Source organism: Rhinolophus hipposideros (assembly GCF_964194185.1).
Source record: "Rhinolophus hipposideros genome assembly, chromosome: 1".
In the NCBI taxonomy this organism is placed as follows: domain Eukaryota; kingdom Metazoa; phylum Chordata; class Mammalia; order Chiroptera; family Rhinolophidae; genus Rhinolophus; species Rhinolophus hipposideros.
The window spans coordinates 81,272,149-81,300,113 of record NC_138047.1 but is presented as its reverse complement, the minus strand read 5'-3'; the positions used below and the strand labels follow the sequence as shown (position 1 = coordinate 81,300,113).

Sequence of the window (27,965 nt, the reverse complement as noted above, 5' to 3'; positions counted from 1 at the left end):
GCTCAGAAGCAACTTGAAGAAATTCTGAGATATTTCTTTTGGCAATTTTTCTGTGAAGAAGGCTTTATCACCCAGTGACCTCAGTGACAGGGCGTTTCTGAGTGGGCTTCACTCTTGAGCTCTTGTCTGTTCTCTGTGCTCTGCACTCCCACAGGGAGGAGGGCACTGCCCTGCCCACTGGCACCTCTCTGATCACTTCTCTCGCTTGGCCAGGTGGCTCTATTACCAGGACTACAAGACTTCAGCAGCTAGACTGTTTTTTGCGAGTGCTTTAGATGTCTGCTACTGAGTCGTTTGTTACCTCACATTGAGTGTAGGCAGTCCTAGAATCTTGGGTAAGATTTGTAAGGCTTGCACTGTGTAATCCATGTTTCAGGGAGAATTACTGAATGTGTTGTTTAATATACATCGTTTTTCTGAAAAGCCTCCCTACCAACCCACTTCCATTCCTCTTTTTCATATTCCCTACCCTTCCTACACACACACACACACACCATACACACCCACAATTCATATCACATGTGAGGGTAATCTGAGTTTCCTGCTCCTATGTGCTTTCCAATGCTCATGTGAAAATCAACTTTTCATTTTACCATCATTTACTAATTGTTCTCACTGTCACTAACATAAAATCCATAACACAGTATATATTTGTGTATAATAACATATAAATGTATGCACACATGCTAAAAGTATTTGTTTATTGTAATGGCAGAAATGCCACATTTTAATGATAAACAGGAAAAGTGTCGTGTGTAGAACAACCATAGGAATTAAAGAATCTCAGCAACAATGCTAAAATATATTCTTTTGAAGAAATCTTTCTAATTTTAGAGACTCCTACATTTTAGTTTTCACAAAAAAAGTGTAAGAAGTGTAATGTATTCTGAGGTTCTATAAAGATACATGTTCACATTTCTAACTTTGCAGTAGTTTTAAACTTCGGAAAGATCGGAAGCTAAGAGCATCCGGAGTGAGAGTGCAGGTGAGAGTGAGCACCTGTAATTTTCTCCCTTTCGTGGATCTGGGAAGATCCATATTTTCATGTAGGTGGAGAGCCCTGCCTGTGTAGGTTCTCCACATTTCGAGCTAATATTAGGGCTGTCTGTTGCCCTCAAGAACTTTGCTGACCTGGTTTCTGTACTGGTATCAGGTAACAGGCTGTTTGTTGCCTGCTGGTCCGAGGTCTGTATCTGGAAGCAGAGATTCACTGTGTTCCAGCCAGGGTGTTGGTGGGGAAGCTTAGAGCATCCACTCACTTGAAGGGTGCTCTGCTATCACTGTTGATCTGAGCAAGTCTAAACACAGCTGTGAGTTTAAACTTCCAGAGAGAAAGGCAGAATGACCTGATGGAAAATGCATGCATTTCAGGATCAGACTGGGGTTTGAATTCTGGCTTTTCCGCCGATAGACTGTGTGATTTTTAGCTTCTTTCTGTGAACCTCCGTTTCCTCATTTGTAAAATGCAGGGCAGTTATAAGTAATAAATGGAATAACATATCCCAAAGTGCCTGGTACTTGGTAAGGAATTAATGTTATTCTCTTTCTCTCTCCCCAACACTGAAGAGAACAGTAGTGGAGTGAGTAACCTCCACAGGAGCTTGGTTTAATTATGTAAAATCTGGCCAACCACATTTCAGACAAAGATTTTGCAAATCATCTGTTCTATCCCTAGTTAGTTATAGTAGAAGTACCTAAAGAAATTCCAAGCTTGGAGAGGAGCTAAAAGAGAGAGAGCCTCTCTGGGAGTTGTGTTAGCTCCATGCTTTCCTGTATAATACCTTTGGCATACAGAGGATGTAATGAGATTGTGCATTATTAATTTGTTTTTAAAGATTTCCCTAACTCAGTATGAACTTTTTCTTTCATTTCATTTTACACAAAACTCAGCTGGAGATTTTAATCAATACTTTTATTTTCACGTGACTTTCTCTTACTGAGAAGCATTTACAAATTATGCTACTTTGAAATTTTTTACCAGTTTAAGTAACAACAAAGTAACATTCAAAATGTATTAGATTGGCAGGAGGTTACGTAATATATTGACAGTGTGAAGAGTTATGATGCACGTTAATTGAGCCAAAGACCTCTCATATCCTTTTTAAATGCCCTCTGCTTAGATTATGTAGAGTGAGAGAGAGATGTTTATTTAAAAAGATTAACTTAAAGTGTTATTGCAACAATGAGAAATTCAGACTTAGTGAGTTCTAGAACTAAAATATCTGCCTCTTTTTTTCTTAACTCTGTGCCATCTTTGAAGATGTAGTCATAGAAATAGTCTGTGCTAGCAGACCCTCCCTTTAACTAACCCGTTCATTATGATCATGTGAGATATACTTCACATTTTGCCTTCTCTTTCTCCAGTTTAATTCTAGAGCATACTAAAATCCTTGAGTCATTGGGGAGTTAATATAACAGACCATACCATTAAGATTTTACATAAATACTATAGAGTAAAAATATTAAGGTGCTAAGTTGTAATAGGATTTTTTTTAAACCACAAAGTGAAGTTTGTCAGTTGTTAGGTATTATCTTCGAAAATATTTTGAAAGGATTTTCAGAACTAGTTTACGTTTTAGTGGTGAAATATTTCCTTAAGAAAACAATTTTGTAACTATTTCCCTTTTTTCTTTTTTTTTCAATTTCAGGGTCAGGCTGGTCCTCAGGTAAGTGACCTCTTTTCTAGCAAATGAATTCCAATTCAGGATTTTTCCAGTGTGCAGGTTTCACTGTAACTCTTTCCAAAAGATATTTTTAAAAGCTATGAGCCAGCAATCATGACACCGCACAGTAGACCAAATATTTCCCAGGAGTAAAGCTTTGGGGCCTCTGCAGGGTTGCATGAGCCACGTCAGCTCTTGGACCAGATGGCAAGTTTAACAATGTACTATCATATAAAGCAAAACTCTTAACTGATATGAAACAGAGCCATGGGACTTTAATGCAAGACACAATGACTTAGTAGACGTCAGGTCTGAACTGGTTCACATTAGGTACTGATTAATCATGTACTAATAATGTCACTGTAAATCCGCACAGACTCTGATTATGTGGACTGTGATCCTACTAGCTACTTTTGATTCATTATAGATAGATATTGAATTCATTCTCCATTTTTAATATAAACCAACTGCTGAAGACGTGATTTATAATTAAATGTGAATGCAGTCAACAGAAAATCTTGTGAGCCCTAAATCATATTGGAGAAAAAAAGGAAATTTTAGGAAGGGGAGGAATGTGTATAAAGATGAAAGTAAAAACAAAGGGAGTTGTCAGAAATGAAGATTGAGTAAAACCCAACAAATTAAATATTAACACTTATTGTAGTCCATAGGAAGCTATAGAGAAGGAAATGCCATTATTGTTTTACCTTTAACAGCATAATAGCTGTAAATAGCATAATTATTTCTTGAGTTCACCTTATGTCTCTTTCCCCTGGATATGCTGAACACTGCTTCTGTCCTAGATTGTTTCACAAATAAACGATTTTCATGATGTTTTTGTAGTATCATAAATTGTGTATTGTGTTAATTCTCATACTAGATCATGAGAATGTTATTTATAGTTTTTATGAACTCTGTGTTAAGGATGTCTAACAAAACAAACAAAAACCTCCACGTGCTTCAGGAGAGGAGTTTTTTTCATATTACACTCATGAGAAAAATGTTGATGCATAATTAATTTATATTCATATCAGAGAATACTCTCATTATTTGTGATTTTCATTCTTATATTCTTGGCTCAAGGTGATTATTGGAAAGAAAATATCCATAAAAGAAAGTTGTAGCTTATTCTCTAAATTTAAAACTGCCACATTATAATGGGATGAAGACAAAGTAAGAGGTGCTTTGGGTGCTTTATTTTATTTTATACTTACAATAGCCCTGCAAAGTATATATATAATCAGAACAGATAAATGACTCACTGGGCGTAACACCATAAAACTGGGAGCAGAAGTCAAGTTTGTCTAAAACTTTCATACCCCCTGTAGCTCTCAAGAGAAGAGATGAGATAACAGTTGATAAAAGCAGTTCGAGTGTTGGTTTTGAGAGAAGATGACAATCTTCAACATATTTTGAGTTTTCATAGGACCTCTGTCTTAGCCTGCATCCCCTCCCCTATCCCAAAGCAGTTCTTCAGATAAGGATTTGGGCATAAGTAGTCCATTTGGGAGATGATTCCAGGAAGCATTGTGAAGGAATGGGAAAATCACACAGGGAGGGCAAGAAAACCAGAAAATGGATGCATTAACGAACAGGGTACTGCTGTGGATAACTGGGGATCCATCCTGCTGATAATCTATAAGAGACTGTTTAGAGCTTGCCTCAGAATCGTCCCACTGTGGGATAGGGAAATTGATGTACTAATCCACTAATTTCTCACCCTTCATTATGGAGAGTCGTGCCTGGCTGTTAACTTCGCTGTCACTTCTGACCTGCACCCAGAAGGGCTAGCCCGCTCCAGCTGCTAGAGGAATGCAGGGAGCCATAGGGACATATGGGACCTGTATTCTAACACCGTCTTCGAAGAAGGCAGTGGTGTGTGCTGACACCTACATCTGCTAAAACATCAAAAGCAACTGTCCTACAGGCAAAACAAAGAGTGGAAATTGAGATTTGGGAATTGGACAAAAAGCCAGCTTTAAAAGCATATTAGTTAATGAGATGTTAACAAGAATAACTGTAAAAAGAAGAACATGGTCATAATAAATCTTGAATGTACAGCCACAGTCAATGAGTAGAAGAAAGCTGATAAACAAGCGCAGGCAGCCAAGAATGGACAGGACCTGGAACACTGTGGATCACTCTAGCTAAGATTTGAGAGTATATCATGGTACTTCAGGATACCTTCACCTCAGGTCTTATATTTACTATAGCTCTGCAGAAAAATAAAATCTATCTACCTGCCTATACTTGAAAATTTTGGAAACTTCCAAGTAGGATAGGACTGGCATTTTCCAGTGGTGACCTACTTTGGTTTTCCTTCATTCTGGCTACCAGTTTTCCTTTGGTGGACACTTAAATCACATGGTCATTTCATTCAAAATGCCTTCCTCATGACACAGCCAAAGGAAAGCAATGAATTCAGGAAGGGTAGGGATGAGGGGAAATGTGAAGCCAAGGAATACCCTCACATTATCTTTCTAAGGCATGAGAAATAGGCAGTTTTGTTGCTATGTCACCCGGGATAAGTCTGCCCTACCTCTTATGCCTGCATCATTATAATATTTTTTCAGAAGAAGCTTCCATTTTTAGATTTTAAATGAAATGATTCTTAATGTTCCTCATTTAGTACTTGATTATTAACTTTGCTCTGAGATTTTTATAAATTACACATGAAATTTTATATATAAGTGCCTTTTCATCTATAATTTTAATTTTCTTTGTTACCTATTGTAATGCATTACTTTCCCAGCCCTTAATCTACTCTTGGAATTTTTTTTTTTTTAAAGTGGACTTTAAATAGGCTTTTAACTCCAAGAACAAATTTTATTTGTCTAAAAATATGAACACTTAGAAATGAACTATGTAGTAGGTGTAATTCAATAGGTGCAGCAGTTATAGTATTTTATACAATTATATCTCACATTAACACCTTACCATGAATCCACTTTGTCCTTGAGTAAATTTACATAAACTATACATTAAATCTGTTTAATAGAGACTCATAAAGTACATACAGAGAAAAAGCAAGCAATGTACATTTAAAACCTAAATTAGGAAATTATAATAGCTTCTTAAATGATTGTAAGGTTTCTTTTATTTGATCAAATTTCTCTTAAAATGTCCGTAATTTATTTGGGTCACTAAAATGGATTTTATTCATATATAGTGTATATAATAACTTACATAATTTGAGGTATGCATTCCCTTTTTTTTTCTTTATCCATTTGGTGACTTAAAATATAAAATAATATCTACTTTTTTCTTAAAATGTCAACTTTTTCAGTTTCCCTGGCTTTATAAGATTTCAGAGCTAAAACTCTTCATAACATATTTTTTCCTTCATAACATATATATATATGTGATTCAACATAATGAATTTATCTACATTCCTTCCCTCCTGATCCTGCTGCTCCCTCATTTTTGTATCTGTCTTCTTAACATATATAGTTACTTGTGGGGAAAGCATAAGGCACAGAAACTGCAAAACTTTCTCTTTACCTTCTCACCCCATCTCCTTTTGCAATTAGTTAAGGGAGGAAAAGGAAGTAGTCAGTTTGCCAGCTAAACAAGCTTTCTCTAAACAAGATTCCTTAACTAGTTCTCAAACCCAAGTTTCCTACCCCCTCCCTGAACCATAACCATGTCACCTAGTGATGACCTTAGCTAGACTAACTTGAAAATACATACTTCCTGTGACTGGATACCATTGTGAGAGATACATTGCTAAAATTCCAAAGGCCAACTTTCAATGGATTCCCCATTGAAAAAGTATTATCAATACTGTTTCTATTGTACAACAAGAATTTTTCTTAATACATTAGGAGTAGGCTTTTGTGGATTGGGCTGGGAACATAAGCTGTATTTATATTACGTTTTCTGTGGGAACTTGTGATCAGATTTCCAAACAACTAAATTCCAAAAAAAAAAAAAAAGAGTTTTAAATGCTTGAGTTGGGAGGCTCCACATCCTTTCACGTTTATTAAAAGATTTGGACAGAATTATAATTGGCAACTTGTTATTCACGTGCCCGTGTTTATGTCAGCGAGAGTTTTCTTGCATAGGGTGAACATCCCCACATCATCTCATTCACAGTATTATTTATTATACAGTGCAAAACTCTTCCTCAGAGAGGGCAAATCTCAATGTTGCGTCTTCGCTGTCACACTTCTTTAGTAAGGCCTTCCAGAATAATAAGGTTTTATGTTGCAGATCAGTGACAAAAAGGGAAAATGTGTATTCTTCAAGGAGTTCTTCTGATCATCTTCCTCAAGTTGAAGCCGGCTTAGATGGGTTTAGCTTAGATTTTTACACAATTGGGAAGACTGGAAAGCTAAATGACAGTGAACCCAGTTGCAATGATCATGTGAAATTGAATACGAAAATAGGCCTGGGGAAGAGAGGTGAGTCTTTGCATTTACTTAAATGGGTGAGAAAATGGGTCTTGACAAGGGAAATGAGATGGTGAAAGGGTATTAGAAAGAGAAAAGGCAATTGCAGCAGCTGTGGTTAAGATGGGGCAAGAGGCAGGGAAACGAATGGAAAGGATGTTGCTGTGAATCTACTGAAACAAAGGAGATTAATTCTTAGAGAGGAAAAGGGATGGGATAGAGTAAATAAGGCCCTGGAGACTTGAAAAAAATGTTGGATAAAAAGAAAAAACAATAGCAAGTGATAGCAAAGAGTAAGGGAGGAAAGAAGGAAAGAAAATTAGAAAAAAAACACAGATGAGCATTTGTATTTCAAACTGGAGGTAATAAGAATCTTTTGGGGGTGGCGCAAAAATAATCTATTGAAATAAAATTCACCCTGATATTTGTTCATTAATTCATATTAACATAATGCAGTTTAATTACTCAAGTATTTATTTAGCCCCTGCTATACACAAGGTACAATGATGGGGTTGTGAAATTGTGGTGAACGAGACAGACTCAACTTCTGTTCTTTTGATAGTTCTTTGAGTATTAATAGTCAAACAGAGGGCGGAAGTCCTGACAATTCTTGCAGACCCACTGTGGGAGAATGACTACTGCACCTACTAGTCCTGCCCTAGAGCTGCACATCTGGGAAATCCCCAGGTTCACTGGGGACCTTAAACATGAGGCCCTTAAGGAGGACTTTTGCCAATATGCAGGTGACTGAGGATCAATGCCATTGCTCTAAGTGTGGTCCTGGTGCCCTGCCTTAGTTCTAATAATTGGGTTACTGCCTAGATCCAGGCCCTGTTATTCTCATAACTGAGTCCTTTCCTGACTCCCCACTCCTACATTCCCTGTCTACATTACTCTCTTACTCCCAGGCCTTCCTTTTCCTTTCCCCTCTACTCCCAGGTCTTAGAGTCGTGGTTCTCATGCTCTGTGTGACCTTGCTAATGGCTGCCAGAACAATTAAATCCCTCTAGCTCACTGTCCACTTGACAGGATTTTACATTTCTTTTTTTTTTTTCACCCTGACTTCCCCATTGCCATTCTGCACACTGTGAAGACGTGCTTGTCTGCCCAGTCATTGCTACAAGGGAAGTGAGTCAGGAAAGAAAACATTTAGCTTTTTCCTATCTCTATGGTGAAGACATCGAATATGGGGATTGAGTCAAGCATCAAACAATATCATCCTATATGTGTCTACCAGATAAAGGTTTTCTGTCATGGTTCTGATTATGCCATTCTTCTGACCCCAAAGCTTTGAGTCTCAATGTGATTACCATTTAGAGTGGAATACAATGTAGCTCCTTGCCTGAGATTCAAATCCTTTGATTTGGCCCGCGTTTTTCTGGACCCAATCACCTGCTAATTTTTCATTAATGCTCTTTCTGGACACTATGCTTCTTTCAAACCAAATCAAACCATTTGCTTTTTTTCCCTTCAAATCTCTTTTTCTTCATTTGTCTTTTCTTCGAATAGTCTTTTCTCCAGAAATGCTTTCTTCCCAGCCCCTAGATACTCTCAGTTTCCACACATCCAAATATGATCACCTTTCATACTTACATGCCAGCGCTTCCATCAAGATGTCTTTTTTCTTCCTTAGCTGAATGTAATTTCTCCCTTTCGCTGAATTCCTACAGCACTTTATCTGTACAGCTTTTTATATTACTTTAAACTTAAAATAGAAGAGCATAGATAGCAAAGGCAGACAGATCATAATTGAAATCCTAGCTCTTCCACTAACAAGCTTTGTGATCTTGGGCAACTTACTCAATTACTCTGAGTCTCATTTTCCTCCCTGTAAAGCAGAGATAATAATGTTTTATCTCAACAGGTGGTGTGGGGATTAAAGTAATATATGTATAACTTCTAACTTAGTACCTAGTACATAGCATGCACTCAGTAAATAATAATTTCCTCCTTCCCTTTTCCTCTGCCTACTGTATTATAGTTATTTATAAACATCTTTTCTCCCTTTATTACTAACTTTTATGATCTTTAAGAGTGGGATCTATGTTTTCTGTTATCTTTAGTATCCTCTACAACACTTAACTTAGTTCCTTGTACATAATAGTTTAACAAATGTTACTGAGTTTTGGGTGGTATATACAAGAACTTAAGGAAAAGGAAGCTGAAGAGAGAAAAAACTCAGCTTCTCATAATTCTAAATACCCCACTCAAATACCAGGTGTCATCAGTAATGCCATATAAAACAGGTCTCTAAGGTTTCTAAGCTCTGACATTTTATTGAACTTAATCAACTTTAATATTTCACTTTCATATGGTTTGGAGAGTTTGGATGTCTTTGTTTCTTTACATTGCATAGTTTATAATGATATTTAATTTTTGTGTGAAAATAAACAGATAAAATTAACTCAGGGCCATACTAATGATGTATTATTTATTTTGTAACAATTTATTTGTAGGATTCAAGGCTTGACTTTGATTTTTAATAATCAAGACAATAATAGAAAGTTCATGGTAGTTGTGTGTAATGCCAACTTGCTTAAACAATAATATTATCCCACTAACAAATAATTTAAAACAAATTGTAGAAACTAGTTTTTTAAAACAACCTTCTCAGAATTCCATCTCATATACTTTAGAAAGATACATTGGCCTTTTTTTCACCCAAAATTACTCCATCAGTATATTCAATAGAGGATAATGAAAGAGTGGAAGCATTGTATTAAGTGAAAGATACCCCTTCCATACCAAGGACATTTATTATGCACAAAATAACTCACCTTTGGAGTTGCACATGAACATAAAGGAGATATAATTCCCTCAGGAATTTGGAGTACCAAAGCTGCATGCATGTTGTAATTCTGTATTACTCAGTGAGAAAAAAATGTCAGAGAAAACCACAAGCAAATACCATCAGGCAACTGCACATGGAGGCGTGTGGCTTCCATTTGTATTTCTTTTAGATGCACTTGAAAAAAAGTGGAAAATGTCACTTTACCTTTTCCCCCCCAAAATACTTTTTGCTTTTTTTTGTTGTTCTGGCATTGTCATTGCCATTTCACATATTACTAAAATTTATAAAAATCAAGCTGTATGTGCCTTGTAAGGAATTATTTCTGATATTTTGGGGCAGTATTTAACTTTCTATTCATATGTTTTTAATTATATACTAAGATCCTTCTAACCTAACACTTTAGCAATTCCCATATTTTATGTTTGTGTTCCAGTCCAACCTTTTTCCGATCCATATAGTCTGACTTGGGGGCAAGGGAAGGACAGCTATATTCTCCAAGCAATTTAGAAAGCATATGCATGTGTGTGGGGGTGTGAGGGGGTGGGTGTGGGTGTGTGTGTGTGGAAAGTCTTTATTTTGCTCACTACATAATAGAACTGTTTATTAAACTACATCAATCATGCTAGATTTGATAATTATTGTCATTTCCCATTATCTCTAGTTTAGGTAGTGTTTAGATGATAAAGAGAATTATTATCTTAACATTTTAAATTTTGGGGATATTTTATTAAATAAATGGTTAATATGATATGAAGGACTCCATTGTACTCCAAATAGCTTATATCTTTAAGAATACACATAGCATAACAGCTTATTTATTGTATTAGAATCCATATATTTTATTTTTAGATGTATTAGAATCCATATATTTTATTTTCATTTGTATATTGAAATGGTATTATAACATCATTCTTGAAGTTTAATTTTAGCTTAGAATTTTTTGCCACTGAAATTAAAGAACTTTTATTGCCAACTTTATGCTTTGTTTTCTATCAAATCATATTCCTTTTAATTCTGTCTGAATAAAGGTGAATAACACGTAGCTTTCCATGAATGATTAAGTTAATCCAATGTTGATTTGCATATGTGGAAGCTTTTATTGTTCCATGTACTTCTTACTCATTTTTGTATCTCAATTTCTTTATACAATGTTGATATATAGTATAGAAGTCACAATAAATTTCTGTTAAATAAATATATGCATTTAACAATTCAAATTTAAAGATAATAATCATTTGATGATGAAATGACTGAAGCGACTGAAAATATCAGCTTTTAGCAGTCTATTTTTAAAGCAGTATATGGAATACATTGACTAAGGTTCAGGGGTGGCTTCATGGGCAGACTTGGGTTTAAATCTTGGTCTACCACTTACGAACTGTATAACTTCAGGCAAGTTATCTTTTCATTCAGTTTTTCAATGTAAAATAAGGGTGGTTGGTTTGATTTAATACATGACTTAACGAAGCTCTTAGAACAGTTTATGACACACGTAAGTGTTATTAGAGGCCTACTTATGCACAAACCTTCTCACATAAGCGCTCACAAGGAGATAGACACGTAAAGGCATGTTACCCTTACAGTGGTACTGTAGCTGATGGATAAATGTCTAACGAAATGATGGCCTCAGAGCATATAGAGGTTTAGGATAGGTAATTCAATCTTAAAATTAAAAAATTCATGAAAAGTGATTATCACTGTTAGATATGGTTATAATACAGGACTCTCTATGTATAACAAACATTTATGTGCTCATTTGTCAGTGTATCTAATTCTTTCTAAAGACAGTAAAAGTTTTAGTTAGAAATATTGGTCTTCAGTGAAAATTAATTCAGCTTGAAATGTTTTAAACTTTCAATTTTTATTTGTAAATGTTCTCAAGTATATTATATATGTATATATAATTTCAATATACATTTTCATGGGTTCCTTTGATAATTTTGATATCATAACCAAAATTCTTAATAGACTAAATTTATTTTCTTATTAAATATCTCCAGTCATATTCAGTTGATACCACATTTTTCATATAGAATATATTTCTTGGATCATGTGAAGATTAAAATGGAGGAATGCTATAGGACAGTAGGTAAAATGATAGCTCCAGAAACATTTTACTCCATCTTCTCTCTTTTTGATCAGTCATATTAAAACTTATTTTAAATAATGACTATAGAATACTCTACTGTCTCTCTAAGCTAATAAACCTGAAGTGATTCTTTACACCTAAGATTTATTTTTTTTCAAATGGTCAGTATATTCAATGTTAATTGTTTAAGATTTTAGATCAGCAGAATCTATCATAGTAATTCACATTCCATAAATATGTTTTTTTAAATAAAAAATACATGGAATTGATTTGTATTTCCCTGATGATTAGTGATGTTGAGCATCTTTTCATACGTCTGTTAGCCATCTGTATGTCCTCTTTGGAGAAATGTCTACTCAGGTCCTCTGCCCATTTTTTAATTGGAGTGTTTATTTTTTTGGTGTTAAGTTCTATGAATTTCTTATGTGTTTTGGATATTAACCACATATCAAATATATAATTTGTGAATATCCTCACACTTGTCAGAATGGCTATCATCAAAAAAATTAACAAATTTACATGTTTTGGTGATGATGTGAAGAAAAAGGTACCCTTGTACACTCTTGATGGGATTGTAGAGGGGTGCAGCTACTGTGGAAAACAGTACGGAAATTCCTCAAAAAATAGAGCTGCCATAAAACCCACCAATACGACTTCTGGGTATTTATCTGAAAAAATTCAAAACATGAATTCAAAAGATATGTACCCCCCTCTATTCATTGTAGCATTATTTATAATAGCCAAGATATGGAAGCAACCTAGGTGTCCATCTATAAATGAAGATGTTATATATATATTATACACTATATATATATAATACACAATTTAAGAAAGGAAAAATCTGTATTAAAATTATAACACTCAATATATAGTGGTAACAACAGATGAATACAAGTCATGTTTGACTTCTGCAATTATAAGAGGTGCTCAAAGTGGTTACCATCAGCGTCCAGACACTTCTGATCATGGTGAACTACCATTTGAGCAATGTTGACCAAAGTTTCCACCTGTATACATTTTTTTGGCAACCCCGGTGTGTGTGTGTGTGTGTGTGTGTGTGTGTGTAGACACACACACACATTGGGGGTTGCCAAAAATATGTATACACATGACTTGTATTCATCTTTTGTTATTGGTATGTATTGAGTATTACAATTTTAATACAGTTTTTACCCTTCTTAAAATTTGTATGCCTTTTTTGGCACCCTCTGCATATGTATATATTATACACACACACACACACACACATATATACACATATATACATATATATACACACACACACATACGTAATATATACATATATATACACACACACAATGGAGCAATAAAAAAGAATGAAATCTTGCCATTTGTGACAACATGGATGGACCTAGAGGGTATTATGCTAAGTGAAATAAGTCAGTCAGAGAAAGACAAATACCATATGATTTCACTTATATGTGGAATCTGAAAAGCAAAACAAATGAACAAACAAAACAAAACAGAAACAGACCCATAGCAAGCTGATGGCTGCCAAAGGGGAAGGGTGTGGGGGATGGGTAGAAAAATAAATAAAATATCTGTCTATTTTTTAAAAAGTATAGAGTTGAAGATAAATCAAAGGTGTTGCATCCTCAGTTGACATAGTTGAATAAATATCAATTATTATTTTGCTTTGATTAGTTATGGCACACCTTCCTTGAACCTTCTTGAGAACCTGAACTATGGAGTTATTTGGACAACAATAAACATAGTGGGATTTTGAGTTTCTGTAAGAAATTTTGCTCCTTGCAATAAACTCAGGGTCACCATTTACATTTGTGCAAGTTGTGCACTGCACAAGGCTGCTCAGGCAAAGGGCAGTTCAGTCTGAAATCAGCTCCTACCATGTTTCCCCGAAAATAAGACCAGGTCTTATATTAAGATTTGCTCCAAAAGACACGGTAAGGCTTATGTTCAGGGGATGTCTTCCTGAAAAATCATGCTAAGGCTTATTTTCCGGTTAGGTCTTATATTCAGGGAAACACGGTACTTCACTTACCAAGCTCTGCGCTCTGGCATAGGGCTGCATCTGTCTGGAGGAAAGATTACTTATCTAAATCATATGAAGTCTCGATTTGAGTCATGAGGACACTGAAGGACGTGCATAAATTTACCACTACAAAAACAGAACAAAACAAACAAAAAAAAACACTAACCAGAGTCTTAGTGGTGAGCATTGTGATATAAGGTACAATGGATCCAGGAAGAAAGGTAGAGAAGGCTGTAGGTGTCACCTAGAGGGAAGCCACTGCTGGGTATGGAGTAAATTAAGTCGTAGCTGAAACTGTGGCAGTGAGTGAGGTGCCCAGAGAGTGTATAGAATATGTGGAGGGGAAGAGAAAAAGTCATGGTGGGGGAAGGGTTTATTATGAAGTATGGAAGAGGAAAAGCCCATCAGGCAGTAAAAGACCCAGAAAAAGGAACTGCCAGAGACGCTGAAAGAGGAGTGACCAGCCACGTGAAGTATTGTCAATGGGCTTGCAATTAGGAGTCATTTAGTAACTTTAGTAACCTGCTGATTTTCAAAGCAGCATCACCATGGTTTTAGGAGTGACTCTGTATTGAAAATGTGCTGAGAGTGAAATAGAATAATCTTCCTAAAAGTTAGAAGTCACAGGAAGGAGACTGGAGTCAAAAATACCTGTCTGTGTTTGAGATGTGAGGAAGAAAATCTTTCATTGGATAGAGCTCATTTCATCCTCAAGAACTGCGTTAAGTTGTTTTATTCGTTTTGCTGTTAGTCTTACCTTTTGTGATCTGGATTCATGAGTCAACAAATGAGAAACTGTAGTGACCCGAAAGGCACAGTTTCTAGTTTCTAGCTGAAATCAAATATATCCTCATAAGCATTAATTGGAAGCAGAGTGGACATACAAATACCTGTGATTTCCTGATTGTCAACAGGCTCTTCAGGGAACACTAATTTTTGCCCTGATGCCTTCTTAAAGACCTCTGTTGCAGAAAGTTTGCTAATATATTTATTAGATACTTATTGTGTACAAGGTACAAGGCTAGACATTTGAATTAGATAGAGAAAAGGAGAAGGGAAATAATATTTGTGGAAGACTGTATGTTCTTTTAATGACTTCCTACAACTTCCGTATGAGGTGATTATTATTTGTTCTGTCTTATAGTAGATGTGGATACCAAGGCTCAGAGAGGTTGAGTGATGTGCCCAGGTTATGTGGTGGTACATATCAAAGATTCCAGAGTCATGTTTGTTACATTTCCCCATATACCTTCTTTCTATGAGTAAGGGCCCTGATAGTTTAGTTTGGAAGCATAAATGTTATACCCCGCAGGGTGAGCTACGTTTTATAAATGAGTCACAAGTGCTTTAGGCGTTAAAAATAGGGAAATAACATTTCCAAAAGAGGGTCAGGCAAAGTCAGGGAAGAGAGGTCAATGAGATGAGCCGTCAATGACTGGCTATAATGATAGTGAGACTGTAGAAGAGTGGAGAGGGGACTTTTGCTGCAAGGACTAACATTTCTTTCAGAAACTCCAATTTCTACTATGTTTATTTTTTTCCCCAAGGCACTTCATTGCTCAGATTTCCAGAGAACACGTTTCAAGGAAGGAGGACTGTAATTATTCCAAGTAGAATGATAAGTGTTGATGTTTATTCAGCAGAAAGAATGAGATAAAGATACAGAGAGTGACAAGATGAGGGGCATTCTGAAAATAGCTGGTATTCAACACTGACTGGAGGAGAAGGTCCTTATGGCAGGGATGGAAGGGGGCATCAAGCAGAAAAGGAATGTTAGGAGCAGAGTTAGAGGACTTTGGACATAGGCAGAAGTTAACATTTTATTTGGTAGGAATCTGAAGGGTCATCTAAGATAAAATTTTAAATTACATAACTACTTCTTTTAGAAATTTTCGAATATTCTAAAGAGGAAGAGAAAATACTGTCATAAATTGCCCTAGATCCATCACCCAGCTTCAAGAAAATCTTGTTTTATGCATTCCTTTCCTTCATCTGTTCTGTTTTAGCTGATGTGCTTAAAAGGGAAACCTAGATATCATGTCATAGCATTAGCAAGTACTGATGTAGGAATCTGTAACTGACAGGGCCTTGCTAAAACATAACCATTATTTCATTATCAACCCTAATAAAATGAACAATAATTCCTCATAGCCAATCATATTCAAATTTCCCTAATTATCTCAAAAATGTTTCTTTACAGATGGTTCCTGTGAATCAAGACCCTAAACTCACACTTGGCATTTAATTTCTATAATTATTTAATCTCTTTCACTCTACAGTTGTTTTTCTTCTCTCTTTCTTTTTTCATGACGTCAATTTTTTCTAAGACATTCTTCCTATATGTAGAATGCCCCACATTCTGAACTGGTCTAATGACTTTCTTGTGGTGCTGTTCAGCTTATTCCCCTATCTTCAGTATTTTTTTTTATAAATTGTGAGTTCCGTTTAGAGGTTTCATTAGGCTCTGGTTCAGTTTTCAGGAAGGCTCTCGTATAAAGGTGTGTTATATCCTAGTTCACCATATCAAGAGACATGTAGTGTTTGGTTGGTCAGCAGGTCAAGTGGAATTGGCTGGATTCCCCACAGCTGTCACCTCCTTTGCATCCAAGGAGGATTGTTTCCTATAATAGTTTTTCATTGTGGATTACAAATGTACCCTTGATGTTTTTTGAGCTAAGGAATATGTTCAGAAATGAGCTTTCAAAAGCATAATCTGACAAAAGTGTGTAGGATGGAGTAGAGTAAAGGAAGACCAGGAGAGGCTTGTAGACTAGTCCTGTTTTCCAGAAACAAGGGTGCCAGCAACAAACATGAAAAGATAGATTCAGATTTGTGGAGAATGAAATCTGTAGGACTTGGCAATAGAGTCCAACAGAACACTGAGTGTTTAGGCATGGAGAAGTAGTGGTCTGTTTAACAAAAATAGGGAAGTCTGGAGTCATGACTGGCTTGAAACAGAAATTGAGAAGCTTGGTTTGAGAATGTTGAGTTGAGCTGATGATGGCATATCTTAGCTTAGACATCTGGTGAGCAGTTGGGAATGCAGCCTGGAAAAGAATTTGGAACATAAGTCAGGTAATAGTTAAAGCCTTGAGGGTTTATTTGATAGCTGATGAAGGGAGTAAAGTGAAAAGACAAAAGGTTTAGACACAAATTTGGGCAATCCTGACATTTATGAAATTTATCAACCCTTCCTCCCCAAAGCTCCCGCTTATTTAGTTTTAGTTTAGCCCAGGGTAACTCCTTTCCAGGCCCTGAGGACAAGCTCAGCAGTTTCCTTTCCCATAGCTTAGGTTTCTTCTTCCTAAGGGAAAGAAATGCCCCAAGACCCATGTGTATTTCAGCTCTTGTTACTTTATCTTTCCCCAAACCAGACTGTAAAAATATGACGTCTACACTGCTACCTCCTCTCTTTCCTCAAGTCCAATTTCCATTCTTTCCATGACCAATCTATTATTTAGGGAAGTTTGGTAGAAATAGTAAGAATAAAGTAGGACTTTACAATGAAGGAATAGAAGGCGAAGGCAGTGTTTCTTCCTCCTGACTTTCAGAGAGGGTGAATGAACATGTGTGGAGACCAAGGGGAAGAATCCGAGGGAGCCGTGATGGTGGAAGAGACAAGTGAGTCACATAAAGAGCAGGGCAAGGCTGGGGAGGAGACAGATACAATATGATCTTCACCCCATAGAGAGAAGAGCATGAAGAAACAGAAAAATTTGGAGCCTGAGAGCACGGTAATTGCAGAAGCTTACATTAAAAGCTTTTAATCTTTTTAGTCATCAGCTGAAAATGAGGGAGATTGGGCTTCTAATTTACATTGGAAGCTTGAGAATCATAGACAAACCCTGGATTCAGGCCCTCCTAGCCTCATCTGACAGTTGTTTTTTTTTCATTCCTCTGCATATCTTCTGAGACTCAAAGGGACAGCCTACCCTGACCTCTGTGTTGTGCTCAGTGGCCTTTCACAAAACCAATATCATTCTATAAGAAACTACAAATGAAGCAAAGACTCAAACTGACCTTCAAACCAGGGGTTTTTAAGTAGCTTGGGCAAAATGATGCGGGGACAGTATTTGGGAAACATGCTGAAATAGGCAATTATAAATTAAACCCAAGGTTTAAAGATGCATGTACCCCTGAATACATTTGAATTATACTGAGGACACTGAGAGTATTGTAGGATAGTTTACACAATTAGCTGTAAAATCACAGGGCTACTGTGGACGTTTGGAGAGCAAGTTGATACTTTCTTTCCACAAAAGGAATGTTTAGGATTCCAAGTCTTTCACCATGGAGTTCATTTTATTTGACCTCTTAAAAATAAGTTAAAAATGCAAAGTTAAACAAAAAAGTTTGAGCAATCCCTTAAAACATTTAGAGGCAAGGAATGACGCAGGGAAGGAGGGCCCCCTTGGTTTTGATTGGCAGGAGCAGTAATTTGGCTGTATTTAATTTGTATTGTGTTAGAAAAGAAAGCCAGAGTGAGCTTCCCCGATTCCTGCTGTTTTATAAGCCCTTAACTCCATTGAGCTACATCAGTCTTACTTTTGAGAGTCCTTTTTTAATGTTTGGTTTTCCTAAATTTTCTTTTAGTGCTAGACCCCATTAATTGTTTCCTTATGGCAGCTGCTTGTGATTTAAGACTGATCATGGGCACGTATAGTCCCTTGTTCAGGACTCACACTGACACCACAAAAGAACTTACAGTTACAATCTCCCTACAGAAAATGCCCAGAAAATAACAGATGTAAAAATTAGTTTTGCACGCAGTGGGGCTGGTTTTGGTATTTTAAATTTCTGTTTATACGTACTCCTTTTCTGCTGGGTCTCTTTTAATCATCAATGCAAAATGAAAGGTGTAAAGTCTGACGCTATAAATCCGTTTATAGCTGTAATTCCCTTCCCTAACTTAACGGAGTTTGACACTTTAATAAACACGGTTCTTCTGCAGCAACACTGAATCTGGTTCTTGTATAATTCTTTATGTGTTGCTGCTTTGAACACAGTTTTATTGCATTCTTTTCTTTCTGGTGTTTCAATTCAACAAGAATTGATTGAGCAACTACTATAGGCTAGGAGTGACTAGGTAGTTCTAAGGCCTGACGTTCAAGCTGGTTTGGTCATTAATGTGGTAAAAACTACAATGAGGTAGTTTTGTTTTGCTTTGTTTTGTTTGGTAATAGTTCCTGAACATGGAGGTAAACTATACTACACCTGTATATTCTCCCAATGTTTTCACCATCCACCTAACATTTCTCACCACATTGACGTTTGACTTTAGGAAATCAGTATGTTTACTTTCTTCACATTCAGGTCAACTATATGAAAAAGAAATTTGATTTTGTTTGCCATGATGAACATATTAAAAATATCGAGTGTGTAGTTCATAATCGTTTTCATTGGTAAATCAGGCATTCTACAAATTGCTTGACAGAGTTTCATTTTAGTCAAACAGTAAGCGTTGTTTTCCCCATTTTATAGACATAGAAACTGAGGCTCACAGAGGTTAATTAACCTGCCAAAGATCACATAGGTCATCATCTGTTTCACTCCAAAACTTGAGCTCTTAACACCAAGATACTTTATTTTATGTATACTTTATTTTAAAATCTCCCCAAATTATACTTTTACTTTTTATGTTTTCCTTTTTTCTGAGGTACTTAAACAGAAATTATATACAAGCATAGACACACAGAGAGACACATTGATCTATACTTAATATAGAGCAACTTCTACATTTTCACATCAGGTTTTACATAAAAAGTTTAAAATTTGCAAGTTAGTAGCTGAAGTTATTTGCCAACCTGGAAGTCTATAAAACAAACAAACAAACAAACAGTCATTTGAGAAGGAAATGTTCCTAAAAAGTATATTATGCTAGTAATAGAGAAAACTATTCACCTATGAATTCAAGGTTGAGGAATGTACTTGGAAGAACACATGTTCACATTTTAGTTAGAGGTGAACCTGTGCTAACTGTGTAAAACACTTTATTCAGATGTGAAGATGATTTATCTACATGCAAATAGGTAGGGTCCTTATTTTTGAAGCAAACGCTAGATTTTTCCATTGTTAATACTATTTGCAATATGATTTTCTGCAGTTTCAGATACCTGCAGTTTCAGATACCATGGTGCCAAATTCTATTTCTTCATGCATATATGGCTTACGAGTATCTACCTCATTGGCACAATGGCCAAGTTAATGACACATCAGAGAACAGACAGAGGTCTTACCATCAGTAGAACTGAGGCTCCTATTCTACTTAAACCAGGGAAAACTGTCCCTCCTCCCTGGGAGACTGCACATTGATAAAGTCATGTCTGCGGGAGTGCCTGAGCACACACACATCAAACGCACGGTGACCACTGAGAGTGTCCTGTCTGCCTAAAGAATGGGCAGTGCAGCAGACTCTGTCTTCTGTGTCCTTAAAAGACTAGGGAAATTGTGGCTTTTAAAATACAGTAAGCCCATGTTCAGTTTGCAGTCTAAACAGTGGAGGAAGGGAAATATCATAAAGGTGCACTTTATTCCGAAGTTAACACAGAGAAAGGATGGCCTCTGCCTGGTAGCACCACAGGGCGGCCATCATGTATTGTCTGTGCTCCTTTTACCCAACAGTGATGGTAGAGGATTCTCTCTCAGTGATTTCCGATTGGGTCAGCCAAAGCTAGATTTGAAATACACCTCTGAAACCAGATTTAAAACTCTGTATGGTTCACTTGGCTCTGGAGCTGCTGTGTTTAATAGGGTTGAACCAGCTTAGGGCAACACTTTTATGCAAATGCACTAATTTGTGAGATTTTAAATGAGTAGGACTTTGTAAACTATGTTGATGATCTGTTCATGGCCCTCGTGTCCAATCAGTTAACTGATCTTGTCGGTTGTCCCTCAGACATATCTTCTGAATCTAGAACTTTCCCTGGTTTCCCACTGTCATGATGTTAATTCAGATATTTACCAATCTCTCGTCCTGGACCAAGGTAACAGCTTCCTAAGAACAATAACATTCCGTGTTCTGAGAGTTCCACCCATCACACTTGATCTTGCTGCTCTCTTGTTAAACCGATGACAGAATCTAGCTTAGAGACTTGGGTTTTGTTAGCCAGCCTTCCCAGATCTCTCTTTCCTACTATTCCCCATCTCCACTCCCACACCACTGTGTTCTTACCAGTTGAACTCCTCATCTTTCTCTGATAGCACGAGGTCCTCTCACACTTATTTATGTTCTTCCTTACTACCCAATCTGCTTCACCCCTGCTCAGTCCCCTTTGTCTCTGGCCAACTTTCAAGAGCCTGTACCAATGTCATCTTTTTCACTCCAGCTTGCCTAGCTTTTTTCTTCTCTGGACTCCCACAACACAGTGTTTATTCCACTGTATAATTAAATTTACGTGTCCCTCCTCCTGACTCGGACCATGTCGCCTGGCTAATAGTTGGCCATAAATGCTTAGAAAATGAAACTTGCTTGTTCTTATAATTCTATAATAATAAAAAGATTAATCAGAAAAAGGTTTGTCATATTTCAAAAATAAAAATGGCCTACAATTTTCTGGGATAGAAATCATAACCCCATTCTTGTTCCAATGTCTTCGGCTGCCAAGAATTTTCAGAGTTTGCTCCTTTTCCATTTTTTTCTCTACTGCTAGCAGAATCTAATTTTATTTTCATGATTGCCATCTTTTAAAGTCATTCCCTCTTCAACTGTTGCCAGTTCAAGGTAGGCAAAATTTGCAATTGTAGTGAATGAAAAGTCTTTATCGGGACATCCCAGCCCCTATGAATATATCACCTATATTTTTTTCAGCTATTTTTCAATTACTTTTATGCAAATTGAAATCCAATTTTTCCTGAATCTCATTTGTTGTGCCTCTTATTCACTGTGCTTTTAGTTTGGCTTTATCATTTAATTGAAATAGATAACAGAGCATGGAAAATAAACTAAAATCTTAGTTACTTGAAGCAGATTTTGGGAGACTGAAATTGGTATAAGCCAAGACCCACATTAAAGGCTCGGTACAAATAAAAAACATTGTTACCATAAAGTCATTTGAATAGCAGCTAATTTAAAGTTTGCCACTGAAATTTTTAAATATGTTGGTAGTAAATGAATAATACTCTAACAACAATCTAAGAAAAATGTTCCAACTACTAAGTAAAAGCACTAATAATAAAAATTTTGTTGGCACCTTTAGAATTTATGTAAATAGAGCTGGTTACATAAAACTAATTAGAAAGATTATTTCAAATACTTTTATTTATCTAAGTGGACATTATAGAAGATCTGACTCTAACATATTAGACCAGATGAGAAGAACAGGAATTCCAAAAGAAGTCTTATATAAACCTGTGACTCACTATTCACTTATTTATGACCACTAATTTTGCCATATTTACTTTCCATTGATCTTAACCATGTTTTAGTGACAAAGTTTTATCTTCAATTAGTTACCAACCAGTCACTGATACTGAAACTTGCACAATAAATATGTTGGTGTAGTTGGAAGCAAGAAAATGCAATTGAAAAATAGTGTAATTCAAATAATTCATTAATTTGTCTTGCTGCCAGTCATTTAGTTAATATCAGTGAGTTTTTCTTTAACAACAAACAAAATAGCTTAAATAATGACCCGGCTTTAATTTTAAAAGTTAGTAATCAAGGAAACCATTCTTTTATTTGTAATGTTTTGACTTAGAAAAGAAACATAGTTCTAAAATTTTGAAATACTATCTGTGTTTACCATGTTTTTATTTCTTCAAAGTCAATCATATGTGCAGTGAAGAGGGTCCAATTCAGAAAGAAGAGTGGGATTTCTGTCAAGCAGAAAAAAAACACCTGCCATTAATCCCAAGAGCACAAGTGGGTCTGGAGTGTCCAAAGCAGCCACCACAGCTGTGAATGGAGGTTGACCTCTGCTTCAGTTCTGTCTTGAGCTGGCAGGTGCCAGGACGCCATTCTGTCTGCTCTGAACCAGCCTCTTTTGTAGCAGCAGTATTTATTGCTCTGTTGTGAATGCAGATTTTCCTGTGTTCATGAATTAAGCAACCTTGCTTATGGCAAGCTGTCTAAAGATTCTAGTTGACACGTGTGGCTTTGGCATTAGTAATTGGACTTTGGGAAACAGTCATCTCTGTTCTCCAGTATAAAATTATTTCAGAAAAGCTTTGACCTCAAATATGCCATATAACCTGACAAAGTGACTTTAGAAGACTGGTACAATGAGAAGCATGGCCTCTGAAATCTCACCAGCAAAAGCAAATAAAACTTTAAAGAGGATCAGCTTTTGGGAAGGAAGGGGTGAAAGCTGGGGAGAGCTCCCCAGTAACTGTAAGTGATCTTAGAGTAGCTGGATTTTCTAGAGGTGATTTTCCTTAATGCTAGTATATGGAAAGTGTTTGATTGTAGCACAGGCTTTTCTAGAACAAACTATTTTGCTTTGCTAATTAGCCTCCACCAGTGCTTGGAACATTGTAAAACGCTCTACAAGCATTCAACAAATGTACATAAAAATCAAAATGGAGTTAAAAAACATGCTACTTAAATCGAGACTAAAATCTTCATTATATTTCTTAAACTTGGTGGTAGGTATACTCTCATTCTTTTCTTTGGGTTGCCCTTGGCCCAACCAAAGATAAAATTCTACTGATGGAGTATTAGTGAGCATTTTGTGTGTGTTTAAAGTGATCAAGTACATTCCTTAAACTTAATTTTACAGAGGTAGGCACACAGACTATACTAATTACTCACTACTTGATTCACTGAAAATATTGATAAAAACATCAAAAATTTACTGAAAACATTAAGAAAAATAATTTTCTTAGCCTCCCTCTTTTAATGGCAAAATTATTTTCTAAGTAAGAGATAAAAGACTTTGTCAAGTTGATTCTATTATCTCAGCCCCCACTTCCCCTCCCTGATCCTCTGTAATTTCTCTTTCTCTCATTTTGAACTTGAGATCTTGGGCTACTGTCCCCAACCCTGTGGGGAATGCAGTTGGGAGGCATTTCGGAAGGTACTTGTTGAAGGCAGACACATGGGCATCATTCTCTCTGAGAATCTCGTGCTAGAGCTGAGTCCTAGCACTTAGCGACCCATATTGCATTTAAAGTCCCAAAGACTTGGTTAAAGTCCTGGCTAACTCGCTTACAAGAAGCCTACCCTTGATGTTGTTTCTTTAATTTCAGACATCTATACAAGTATTAATACTTTTTTCATTGGGTTGGGAAAAGATTAAATGCTGTAACAGGTTCTTTGTTGATGGTAAAATATACAAAATATAAGACATGATGTTATTGTTATTACTAATTTTATGATAATCTCTCAACTATGACCGTGTGTCCTCCAAAATAAGACCTAGCCAGACAATCAACTCTAATGCGTCCTTTGGAGCAAAAATTAATATAAGACCCAGTCTTATATTATGTAAGACCGGTCTTATAGTAAAATAACACTGGGTTTTATATTAATTTTTGCTCCAAAAGATGCATTAGAGCTGATTGTCCGGTTAGGTCTTATTTTCAAGGAAACATAGTATCAGAAGTGCCATAGCTGAGATCGGGAATTTAGTACAGTTCCTCTGTCGCTGATACTTAGCAGCAGATATCTTGGTAGGCAGAGCATTTCTACATGCCCACCTGAAGAGACAGTGGTCTCCACTGGGACTTAAGAAGGGTACTTGTCTAGAACCTTGGTTTTACCTTCAGTCTAGACTTCTCCTGTCTCCCAGCCCTACTGAAGGTCTATGTGAGAGATTGAACTGAAATACTCCAGTTCCTCAGGTAGGCAGGGCCCAAAACATGACTTTATTTTTAAGAGCTATGGAAAAAAAAGTGTTGATGCCCTAGAATTAGTATTTCCTGCTAGTAGTTTTGTTCAAAGGTAAAGACAATCTCAGTGTGGCTCAAGAATAGACAGATGTCTAACAAAACAGAAATTCCTAAAAATATCCACATACATCTAGTCATCTAATTTATGCCAAAGACAGTGATGTACTATAATGGGGAAAAGATGCATTTTTAAAAAAATTTTTTTTTTTTAATGGTGTTGGGTTAATTTGATATCCACATGGAAGGAAAAGGCCTCTTGACTTTGACCTCACATCAGACACAAAATCAATTTTCTGTGAATTCAGATCTAAATATGAAAGATAAATAGTAAAGCTCTTAGATTGTAGAATAAACAGAAGAACGTCTTCGTGATCTTGGAGTAGGCAAAGACATTAAATGGAACGAAAAAAGAGATAACTATAAACAGAAAAAAGTGTTACATTGACTTTTATTAAAATTAAGAACTGTTCACCAAAAACACCTTTAAGAGAATAAAAACAGAATATGCAGAGTGGGAGAATGTATTTGCGTGCTCTCTCTCTCATATATTTATATGTATATATATGTATGTGTGTATATATGTGTGTATGTATATATGTGTGTATGTATGCACATATGTATATATGTAATATATGGTAATACAGTACAATGTATAGTATAATATATAAAGAACTCTAACAAATCAATAGTGCAACTCCATAGAAAAGGGCAAAAGCTGTGAACACTTTATGGAAGAGGACTCAAAATGGCCAATACCTGCAGTAAGAGAAGTTAAACATGATCAGTCACTAAAGAAATACAAATTAGACTGCAATATGAAATGACTACACCTCCCACCAGAACGTTTACAGTGTGAAAAAAATGGAAAATACCAAGTATTGATGATGCTATAGGGAACTGAAGTTCTCATTGCTGATGGGAGCGTAAATTGTTAGAACCACATTGAACTGAACAATTCCACTTCTAGATACATACCCAACATAAACACATAAAAATATCATTTGCTAAAATGTTACCCTATCAAAAACAGACACTAATGTATACAATTTTTAAGCAAAAGATGCTTATAGCAACACTATTCGTAATAGTCAACACCTAGAAACTCCTGGAAATAAATGGTCCTCAACAGAAGAATAAGTAAACACATTATGTTTTATTCTCACAATGGAGTATTGCAAAGCAGTAAGAAAAATGGTCTACAACTGCACACAAAAATTATGTATGAATTTCACACATATTGAACAAAAGAGGACAGACTCATACTGTATGATTCCATTTACGTGAAGCACATGAACTATTCTGTCAGAGGTCAAAAATAGTGATTACCATTGGTAGATAGTGACAAGAAAATGTCATAATACGCGCTTCTGGGTTTCTTTAGCTGGTTCTACTTGTATAGATAGATGTGTTCAGTTTGTGAAAATGTATTCAGCATGTAATATACCTATGATATATGTACTTTTCTGTGTGTGTGTATATATACCATCATACCATATATAATTTTTATATTCTAACCGTATTATAGTTTATAACCCAAAATTTCTTGAGAAACTTCATTGACACCTATATCTCTGTGCCCTTTACATGAACCTTGCAACTAACCCTAGCTCATCTTTCAAGTTACAATTTTTTAAAAATTTATACTCATTGTTCTCTTTCTTCTTTCAGGGCCCTCCTGGTCCAAAAGGTGATAAGGTAAGAAAATGAATAGCAGAAACAAATTAAGTTAGTGGAAATCCATATTGACATGACCTATGCTGTTTTACTTTTATCTTTTTAATGAGCATCACATACAGACTTCATGCTAAGACTGTCTATCATCTCATTTCCTACTCTACAGGGAGAACAAGGTGATCAGGGACCTCGGGTAAGTTGTATTCTTCCAATCCTGGACAGAAAATTAGCTTTCAGCTCCAAACTTATTGAATAAAAGTAGCCCTGGCTTCATAACTGCCTATGTGTCACATAGCTTAGTAATGGCTGGCAAAAATACCATACCACTCGTAAGTGTAATAGTCTTGATAATAACTAGTGTATAAATATATATCCTGTTGTGTTATCTTAATTTGATACCTGTGAATAGAATACTCTAGAATAGCCCTACCGATTAAGGGCCAGAATCCCTACTAAAAGTCAACAACACCTTTCCAGTGGCTATTGGGTCCTTCAGATTTGCATACACTGTTTTGCAATATAAAGGCCATATGGATTCCTATTGAATTTGGCCTTTTTCTGCAGTTAAACGTTATGTGCTATTGCATAAATATGTTATATTATAGATGAAAATATTAATGCATTTTGTATTTGTATTCTTCATCGTGTTTGAATAATACTTATTTGAGTTTCTTATGTTTTATAGATTTTTAAGCAGACAAAAGGTGTAATATAATTTAGCATTCCAGGGAGGAAGGGCATTCTTTTATTCTTCTTGAATGTGGCTCTTTTAACCAATATAACACAATGGTGAATGCTTTGTTGTTACCTTGGTAGTGCCAAGTCCTCTGCTTCACATCTGTGCCTTATTACCCAAATGTTCAGACATACTGTTCCAATGATGTAGTGGCTCCGTTCAGACATACCTCTCAATTTTCTCAAGTCACTACGCACAAAAGCGAGTATTTGGTTGAAGAGAGTCATTTTTTACAGTGGAAAAGCACATTTAAAACTTTCAGGTTGAAAACACAATTGTGTAGGATTTTTTTTGTCACTGTGTAACTATTGAATTCATGTATACTGAAGTAGAAGTTTTATTGCAAAAGATGTAGTTAATGAAAACTTCAAAAGTTTGTAGTCGTATCTCTTCATATTTATTAAACTAGATAAAATAATTCACTTTCCTTTCTGCAGCTATTCTTCATGTAGAAATAATGATTATGCCTCAGAGCATCTCATTTCTCGTGGCAGTTATTCTAGCTGATGACTGGCTTCAAGCTAAAAGCTCATGTTATGGTCGAGGAGATTAAACATCATGATATATGGATATGAATGGAATAAAATTCTCATAACCTTAAATGATTAGAGGATAGCCACTTGCTCTGTATGTGGTGATTATTTCACATGGCATGTTTCCATGTATTGAGTATCATTTCTTTCTACACGCAATATCAAAATCACTCAACTTGCCCTTTCCAGGTAAGAGGGAGACTGTTTCCATTTTGAGAAATCTTCTTTTGGCAGAGGAAGTGAAGGG

General features: G+C 36.0%; 1 protein-coding gene across 1 annotated transcript in view; it reads left to right on the top strand.

Annotated features, from left to right (window-relative positions):
• The window catches only part of COL25A1 (collagen type XXV alpha 1 chain), a 436,533-nt gene that overhangs the window by 254,713 nt on the left and 153,855 nt on the right, over positions 1 to 27,965 (top strand). The window contains exons 5-8 of the mRNA XM_081052890.1: positions 931 to 985; positions 2,649 to 2,666; positions 26,444 to 26,470; positions 26,616 to 26,642. Coding sequence (XP_080909016.1) covers positions 931 to 985; positions 2,649 to 2,666; positions 26,444 to 26,470; positions 26,616 to 26,642 — 127 coding nt within the window. The remainder of the gene's footprint in view (positions 1 to 930; positions 986 to 2,648; positions 2,667 to 26,443; positions 26,471 to 26,615; positions 26,643 to 27,965) is intronic.